This window comes from Dicentrarchus labrax, unplaced genomic scaffold (assembly GCF_905237075.1).
Source record: "Dicentrarchus labrax unplaced genomic scaffold, dlabrax2021, whole genome shotgun sequence".
Classification (NCBI taxonomy): Eukaryota; Metazoa; Chordata; class Actinopteri; family Moronidae; genus Dicentrarchus; species Dicentrarchus labrax.
The window spans coordinates 7,570,621-7,579,827 of NW_026136712.1; the positions used below are offsets into that span (position 1 = coordinate 7,570,621).

Sequence of the window (9,207 nt, forward strand, 5' to 3'; positions counted from 1 at the left end):
TAGTTGCTAACTTTGTTAGCTACATTCAGAGTAAATCACAAGAATAAAGTTGCGGCATAAAACCAAAACAATTGGGTGATAATTATCTGTGGGTTTGTCACTAGAAGCGACTCCTTGGTCATGTGATCCCTCCAGGTGTAAACCCACTGTGACTTCTACTATTGTTTTGTGGACTACAGTTATGAAGCTTCAGGATTGGCATTATGCCATCTTGGTTTTTTAGATCCAGAAGTGACCATATAAGAGTGTGGAGCTGCCTCTATCCTGACTGGATCTGACTGAGAACCTAAGGACAGGTCTTGGTAATGGCTTATCAATCACAAGGTAATCACACCCTAAATTTTACTCTAAATGGGACCATAATGTACCAAATGCTGCATGGAAGCCGACTCAAAACTAGCAACTAACCATAAACTTATTTGCAAACTATTTACTGAGGTAATAAATCAAGTGAGAAGTACAATCAAAAGTCAAAATCAAGACTTCTTATTGCAATGTGTAGGGGTGCCTCCTGCTGGACATTAGAAAGAAAGCAGGTTCAAGGCGCTTCCACATCAGCTTCAATGTTCATACCCCAAATCTCCATCCACTATTTATTATACTATGGATCCATTGTTGACATTAAAATATATTGGTTATAGCCACTTCAAGTATTCAGCAGTCAATAAAGCAAGCTAAAGTTTGAGCCAGCCTAAAAGTCATAAACTTTTACATTTACTTTTACATTACATGTACATCACTGCTGCAAACGGGGTGTAAAGCAGCACTGTGATATTTATTCATTATGTCTTTTAAACATGCCCACTGTGAATAAAGTGGAAAATCCAGGGTTTCGCAGTCTCAGGGGAGGGACTGCTCAACTGTCTACTGACGCAGGCGGTGACAGCAATATGGAGCCAGGGAGACGCTACTGCGCATGTCCGCGTCTGCACGGACGGAGAGAGAGACAGACCATAGACAGAGAGAGGGAGAGAGAGAGAGAGAGAGAGAGAGAGAGCTGTACCAGGGAAAAATTGTCAAGACAAAGGACTGAACAGTCTTTAGGGAAACAGCGGAGAGTAGATTGAGTTTTTATACCGGTTTATGGTAGCCGAGCTGTGACACTAGCGGCGGGAAGCGGCCAGGTAAGTGTTCGGTCAGAGAAAACGAAGTTATAAGACGCGAAGGAAGCGCTGTGGTTGTGTTTGCTGTAGACACGGGAGTCACGTCGAGCAGCCAGAAGATTAACGCCAGATATCTGTTACTATCACGGATTATTTGCATCTGTACATGTAGGGTTTCGGAGTACGACAGCGGCTGTGCCTCCTTAACGGACTGTACGCTCTCTGGTGTGTGTGTGTGTGTGTGTGTGTGTGTGTCCTGGTTTGTACGGGGCTGTTATCATATTCTGCTAGCTCACTTACAACAGCCTGCTTCCTCTATCCAGTCCAAGCTGCTGGATATGTTTACCTTCTTCTCATTTGGGGGGGGGGTCTGCTGATCAAGAGGGGATTGTAGCAGCTTATTATGTGATCTCAGCTATCGATCAGCATTGACTACCTGATCACTATTGTTTTTTTAAGTGTTGTTTAAGGTGTTTGGCTGTTGTTAACCTTAAGTAAGCAGTTTGTAAGATGTCATTTTGGGCTCTGCTAACTTGTGGTGGGAATTGTTTGTTATTTTAAATGAGCTTTTATTAGCTTTTCTTTTTCTTTCTTTCTTTCTTTCTTTCAGGGGTTATTCAGGCACCCGTCACTGCTGGGCATCACATCTCCGTTGTCTGTTCCAGTGGAAGTGAGGCTTCATGGTCAGCAGCCTGGTGATGGAAAGAACTGCACAGCTATAAGCTCGGTGACTGGATGGAAAGAGCTGTCAACGCGCTCGCAGAAGATGGAGGAAGTGGAAATGCACAGACAGCAGCGGCACTTTGATTGACGACACCACTGTGGTGTTGTTGGAGGAGCGATCTTTCATTTGGGATCATCTGGAGTATCTTTGTTGTGAGACTTCTGCTGGCAATCCGGTTTTGACTTCCAGTTTTTTCCTCCTTCCTGCTGACCTTTTTTCACATCTCTACTTTAGAGCGAGCAGGTGTTGCTGTGTTAAACAGCCACAGGTCTCCAATTTACCCTGCAACCCCCTCCCCTCCCTCGAACGTACACAGAGACACACAAGCTCCTCTCTTCCAAGCGGCTGAGAGGTTGCTATGGAAATGGTTGTCATGATGCTGATGTAGCGTCCTGAAGGTGGTAGTTGTGGAGGTAGTGGTGGAGCCGGAGGAGGTGGTGCCGGCGGCGGCAGCGGTGGTGGTGAACGTCCAGGGATGGGAAGCGCTCCGTATCCAGCCGGTGAGTGGAAGGGGAAGGGGCGAGGCGGCCTGCAAGAGCTGGGCTGCATGCGCTGGAAGGTCAGCAAGCAGAAAGGAGGAGGAGGAGGAGGAGGAGGAGGAGGAGGGGAGGTGGTGGTGGGAGCGGAGGAGAGGAGGTCCAGGGATCCCACGGACTCTCAACAGCAGCAACAGCAGGATCTCTCATCCTCCTCTTCCTCCCTCACCCCCCCACTGCCTCCTCAACCCTCTCTGACACCTCCGGCCATTTATCATGAGAAGCAGCGGAGGGAGCTGTGCGCCCTGCACGCGCTCAATAACGTCTTCCAGGACGGGACAGCCTTCAGTAAGGACACCTTGCAGGAGATATACCAGAGGTGGGGGGAGCTGGTATACCAGTCTACATTAATATTTAGTCTGTGCACATGAAATATTGTAGATAATCTGTTAATCTTTCTTGTCAACTTGTTACAGGCTTTCTCCCAGCACTCTGGTGACACCTCACAAGAAGAGCATGCTGGGAAATGGGAACTATGATGTAAATGTCATTATGGCAGCCCTGCAGACCCGAGGGTTTGAGGCAGTTTGGTGGGATAAAAGAAGGTAAATAGGGCGTTTGTCTTTGTTCTTGCACTAGACAATGTAGTTGAAGGAGGTAAAGCTTTTATTTATTTTTAGACTTTCACATCAGTTTCTCATATCAGAGCTGCAGTCTATCTTTTCCCTGCTGTCCTTCGTTGTTTTCCTAAATTATCAGTATGAAACTCAAACAGATGGAGCCTATAACCCAAAGCAAACCTGTCTTCATCCTGCCTGTCTTGCTTCTTTTGTTCTACATGTGGCGAATAGAACGTTAACACAAGGTAAATGTTGCAAGAGGCTTCCCTGTGTCCTCATCTGGACCTCCATTGGCTAATCAGCAGGGCCTCGAATGATCTCTTTGATTAGTCAGCAGTTTCATCAGTTGACAAAGTCTAGGAGACAGTTTTATCAGCATTCCTGATTCCCTCATTAACAAGCTTACATGACTGTTGACAACAACAGCCGCCACAGACTTGCTTGTATCAGTAAAAGGTTAGTGTTATCAGAAAAGCCGTATTCCTGTTTTGTATGTCTTTACCAGAACAGGAACAAAATCATAGCAACCACTAATCTACTGACAGAAACAACAATGGTACTCTGTTGCTGATTGATACAACCACAGTTTTAAAAACTATAGCCTGTGATTAAAGCCTTTCCGTTTTTGTCATTGTTAATATTCAGTATTGATTCGTTTTTGGGTTCCACCCAAAGACAAATAATTGTACAAATAATAAGCCGCTTTGTACAATATACTGTAGATTTCCTGTCATAGGGTAAGACATGTTTATCAAATATATCAAAGCTATGTTTGTGATGTTGTTATGAAGGCCTGGGACTGTTTTTATAACTCCTTGTTGGTGCATTCAAGCACTTTTGGGAAACTGACAGCCAAGTTTGAAAGTTTTCTACATGTTGCTATTTGTTAACAACAAGAAACCTCTTTACAGTTTGGTACAGGCCGCTTCATCTCAGTCAGCAAAATTGGAATAGAAGGGAATAGAAATGGCTGGCAGTAGTTTATATAATTAATCTTAAACATATAGTGTGCTAGAGAAAATAGTTAATGGCAATGTAAGGTAAGGATGGGAAAAATAATCAATTCACTTAAGTATCGTTATTTGTAAAAAATCCTGAATCAGTATCATTTAAATTCAATTTCCTTTATTTTAGTTCAGCTTGTATATGAAGGATGTTAATTTAAAGGCTCACATTTGTGCTGTGTGCAGTTTTCAGGGGCTCTATTAATTCTGGCCCAACATCGTATTTTATTTACCACTTTTATATGCAGTACAGCAAAGATGGTGCTCAAATAAAAACTGACTGACCTGCATTGTTTTTGGAAATATGAGTCATGATAGACAGGCTCCAGAAGTAAATGATCTAACTTTTTCCCATGGTCTAGTGTTGAAAAAGTGAACAATAATGCCAGTAAATCGTAGTATCGAATTGCAATACATGCCTTAATTGGCAGCCAGTCCTCTGCCTCCTTGCTCCGACACAAAAGGGAAGTTCACAAGCCATAAATGTTGCCTCTCTTCCTCCAGGGATGTAGGCAGCATCGAGCTGTCCAACGTGACGGGCTTCATTCTGAACGTGCCATCCAACCTGCGCTGGGGGCCTCTCCGGCTGCCGCTCAAACGCCAGCACTGGATAGGAGTCAGAGAGGTGGGAGGGGTCTACTACAACCTGGACTCTAAGCTGCGTAGCCCTCAACCCATCGGCAACCCGGATGAGCTCAGGTGAGAGTGATGGGGTGTGTGTGTGTGTTGTGTGTGTGTGTGTGTGTGTGTTTCTACTATGACCAGAAATATTGTTAAACTACCACATGTGGGAATACACCACTTTTCTCCCTTTTAAGCTGCAGGGGGTTGATGATGTTGGTGTATCTGTCTAACACTCTAGACTAAGATTTATTTACAACTATAGTATTGGACAGGTTGCTTTGAAATGCGATATTCAGTCGGGCACTAACCTCTGTGACTTAATGAACACTTTCTGCAACTGTTCCCCAGTAAAAGCTTTCACATCTGGAAGGCTTTTTTTTTTCGTTTACTGTGAAGCAGCTGCAGGAAGTGTTGAGTTTGCAATAGATTAACACTGCAGCACAAATCATTACAGCTCTGATAACAAAGAAAAGGATCGCGGAGCAGAAAATAGCTCAGCTCCTGTCTTTTAGATTTAGAGTACCGACTGCTACATTAAAGAAGAGCCACCGAACTGAACATACTTATAGCAAATTCTCTGTTGTAGCCTGATTGACAGGTCATTTTAATGTTATGATTTTTAACTTGGACTGTTTTCTTAATCCTGCTCCCACTGGATTTCTGACCATTCATGGCCGCAGAAAATAGATTTAGTATCTTCTTCCGTCCTCCAGGGGAAAAGACAAAAGTCAGTATCACTTGAGAAATTTCTCCAAATGTCATACCTGCCTTGCTTTGCTTTTGTTTTGTAAAAACCCACTTAAATCTTCTTTTAAACTTTATTTGTCTCCATCCATCCCGGAAGCTGCAGTTTATCTTTTGGCTACGCATTCCCACCCGCAGCAGAATCCAAACCGCCTGTTCCCGCGAGATTTGCTTGGGTACCACAGGATCCCAATACAGCCCTCTGCTTGGTGTATCCCTTTACAGAGTTGTTGTTCAACATGAGTTGTTCAAGCTTTTGGGTGGAGCTGCCCACATAAAGTTGATGATTTGAGTCAAATTTTATCAGTGCATTATTGTACACAGGCTGACGCAAGAGGAACAGTATGTTGCAAACCTTGCAAACAGAATCAAACCACAAACCTAACTGTAATTGAAGTAGAGCTGGAAACTATAACCATGATGCTGATTCTCTAAAATCTGATGTTTGCACATCACAGTTGAGTGTGGGGGTGGGTGTGAGGACTGTGAAGTAAGTGTAAAGTAAAGCTAACGTTAGCCAACTAACATGTCCACTCAGACAGTATTTTGCTAGCGATAACATTAGCGAGCAAGCAAGCTAAGGTTAGTCAGCCAGCTGCAACCCAGCTACACTGAAAAGCGTTATCTGGCGTTGGCTGCCCCACAACGCCAGATAACAAAACTGAAAACCATCAGTCCAAAGGCAACCAAAAAGTAGGAGAGGGTCTCATTTATTAAGTTTTGTTTCAACCTGTTTACATATTGGCAATTTAAAGTGATTAGTACATACAAACCTTTTAAAGGAGAGTTAATATTGGTTTCACATTTATCAGGCGTGTATGTGTAAGTAAGCGTAATAATAATAAGTGATAATATGTTAATGTTGCATATTTGCTGCCCCTAAGTGGCCAAAAAATGAATTAACAGCCCTACCATTTCAAATTGTGACACTGTGTATTGTCAGGGTTTGCCTTTTTTTTTTTTTTTTTTTAAACAAATATGCATAACTGTGATTGTTCATTTTACCGCATCCCAGGAAGTTTCTCCGCCAGCAGCTGCGAGGGAAGAACTGTGAACTCCTATTGGTCGTCTCGGAGGAAGTGGAGGCACACCAAACATGGCGGTCTGACGGCTAAGGGTTTAACCAGCCAATCACAGCGCCACCTGGGCCAGCGGGCCGATGACAGAGAAAGTAGAAGAAGTTGTGTGCAGCCAATCACATGGATGCACATTTGCAGATGTATTTTTTCCCACCTTTTTGGGTTTTGTTTACACAACCGTTGCTGGACTCTTTTCTGATTAGATGCAAAGCAATGACGGAGGCAAACACTTTACAGGGAGAATCAACGAATCACAGTCCTTTACTCACAACACAGTTAAGACTTATAAAAAGTTACTATTCTGTTTCTGCTATTCTTGTGTTTTTATATATGACTATTTTTCAATGTCAGTTTGGATCTGTTTTATTTTTATTTTTTCCTTTTTACTGTTCAGATTTCCAAAGTCATGGGATATCAGGCTTTATGAAAAATGCTGTGTATATCTGCCTGTCTCCCTCAGTGATCCTCCCTGCTTCAACCAAGATGTTCACTGATGTGTCTTTGTGTTTCTGTCCCTCCCGTCATGTCTTGAATCTCTCACTATCCGTATCCACCGTCCTTCACTTTCACCAAAGCGTGCCCTTCCTTGCCTCAGCGTGACTCCACTCACTCCTGCTCTCTGTCCCTTCTACATATCACGAGTCAAAATCGGTGATTTATCACGTTGCCAACTTTGTATTTCATCCACTTCCCAAACTCTTCTGGCACAGTCTGAGCCTATACTGTACAGAGGCTGTGCTGACACAACAGTTTTATATGCAACAAAGCAATGCAACACTCGGGCCAAGCACTCCCTCTAGTGGATGTTTGCCTCAGTTTCCTTTCAAGGAAGAAGTAACGGCATCATTCATCCAGTTGTTTTTTTTTTATATATAGAGTGCTAGTCATCGACGAAGTAATGCAATAGTAACAATTAGCATCTCTCAGTAGAATTATACTGTATTATGATATCATATTTATCAAATTAGGGTGATAAGGAAACCTGTTGTCTAAATTGTTTATAAAATCAAACTCGAAATCTTCCCCAAAATAATATTACAGATATTGGCCATTCGTCTGCACAGTCAGAGCATCACAGTTCATGTTTGACTTTGGAAAAAGCAGTCAACAGAACCATCTCAACTCAAGGTCTGCTTGTTCTGGAGCTTTCAGCTTCATCACACAGTTCTCATGCCTCAGAAGATTAAGTGATGTTCAACTTTTGAGTAGTGCTAAAACTTTATTAACTATTGCGAGTGTGTCATTTTCTCAACAAATATGGGGTTTTGGACTGTGAGTCAGACAAAACAACCAATATAAACATGGAAACTAGAGCTCTAAGGAATTGTGATTGACATTTTTCTAGAACTTTCCACTTTCTACTTTCCATACGGTTCTAAGACAAATTTAATCAGCTGATGAGGGCTGTGTGATTCAAAAGTCAAAAGCTCCAGGGCAAGCGAGTAAGTGACCGTTTAGATGGTCAATAATAATCTAAATATTTAATGAGTTACTGTTACAGTCGTCATATCGATAAAGAAATATTTTTTATTTGCCCATATTGTTTAATTAGAGTCACAATAGTGTGTTGCTCAGTGGTAAAATGACACCACACAGAATAAGGGACGATACTTTCATTGTTGTTCATTGTTTTCTTTTCTCTCCGGCTCCACTCTGGTCCAAAGGGTCACCACCACAGCAGCCCTCTGTAGCACAGGAGCTCAGCTGATGCAGGGCTCTTCTTCTTCTTCTTCTTCTTCTTCTTCTTCTTCTTCTTCTTCTTCTTCTTCTTCTTCTTCTTCTTCTTCTTCTTCTTCTTCTTCTTCTTCTTCTTCTTCTTCTTCTTCTTCTTCTTCTTCTTCTTCTTCAACATGTCTTGTCAAAACTGCCAAACACAGCTCTGAGAGGTTGTCACAGATTGTGTCTGAGGAGGGGTCTGGTGGTTGGTTTGCTCAGAGGGAAGTTGTTAGAGATGGAGCGCAGTGTGCCTGGGTAGAGAATAACGTAGAAAAAGAAAAGTGAAAGTTGGCGGGCCGGCTAGTGAACACATGTCCAATCGGACGTGTGCTGTGGTTTATTATTGTGAAATGCGCCTTATGAGAGAGTTTGTAGCTTTCAGATCTATCAGTTTAAGAGATACTATACATGTATTGTCTGCTAAAGACAATATTGGCCTTAACTTGTTTACATAAGAAAATATTTGTTTCTCTGAAAGATTAAGAGGGGCTGTGCAGTTGGACGCCATTACAGGAGATTTATTCCAAAGCACCGATTTATCGTAAATATAGAGGAGAAACGGCTGAAGCTCATCAGATATGATGTTTTCACTTTTGCAGCCAAGGGCTTTATGTTATTTACAATTGTTTATGATTTTATAAAGACTAGATCACATGTTTTTTCCAATGGTGCGTGTCTCATTTTGGAATGAAACTCCAGCCCGGTCTGTATACCTTTAATGTCATATCCAAGTGAACCTGCATTGAAACATCAGAGCGCTTGTCATTCATTTGCTGAGATCTTTGGACCCAATCACATCATGACTAGTGTCTCACAATTGCATTCAACATTTGCTCTTTTTTTTGCCACGACAATCTCTAAGCCCATCCTACTTAAGGAATACTGATTGTCACTGTATTTTGTTTTTGTTTGTTTTTTTATTTTTTTTTGCATAGAAATAAAATGCTTATAATGGCACTTTATGTATAAGATACAGTGTGGGTGTTTTACATGGGTCAATATTTGCTCGGAACGGGTCCATGTTGAGTTTGTTCATCTTCTTGGCCTGGTTGGGGATTTTGGTCAGTAGTGGAAAGTAATTAAATACATTTACTTAAGTACTGTACCTCAGTGCAGT

At 42.2% G+C, this 9,207-nt stretch overlaps 1 protein-coding gene across 2 annotated transcripts; it reads left to right on the forward strand.

Annotated features, from left to right (window-relative positions):
• Positions 1–935: 935 nt before the first annotated feature.
• On the forward strand, positions 936–9,061 carry josd1 (Josephin domain containing 1). Of its 2 annotated transcripts, none has more exons than XM_051417916.1 (5): positions 936–1,124; positions 1,714–2,682; positions 2,780–2,908; positions 4,432–4,626; positions 6,311–9,061. In XM_051417916.1, exons 2-5 carry the CDS (start codon positions 2,303–2,305, stop codon positions 6,408–6,410), a joined length of 804 nt encoding a protein of 267 aa, XP_051273876.1. In that variant the 5' UTR covers positions 936–1,124; positions 1,714–2,302; the 3' UTR covers positions 6,411–9,061. The 2 variants fall into 2 exon arrangements, with proteins under 2 accessions (XP_051273876.1, XP_051273877.1); XM_051417917.1 differs by lacking the exon at positions 936–1,124 and adding an exon at positions 1,131–1,328.
• The last annotated feature ends 146 nt before the right edge of the window (positions 9,062–9,207 follow it).

Bases quoted from the DNA above. Each gene is read 5' to 3' on its own strand.
- josd1 (XM_051417916.1), top strand. From the start codon at position 2,303: ATGGGAAGCGCTCCGTATCCAGCCGGTGAGTGGAAGGGGAAGGGGCGA. The intron at 2,683-2,779 runs GTGGGGGGAGCT...AACTTGTTACAG, and splicing joins TTGCAGGAGATATACCAGAG to GCTTTCTCCCAGCACTCTGG. The intron at 4,627-6,310 runs GTGAGAGTGATG...ACCGCATCCCAG, and splicing joins GGCAACCCGGATGAGCTCAG to GAAGTTTCTCCGCCAGCAGC.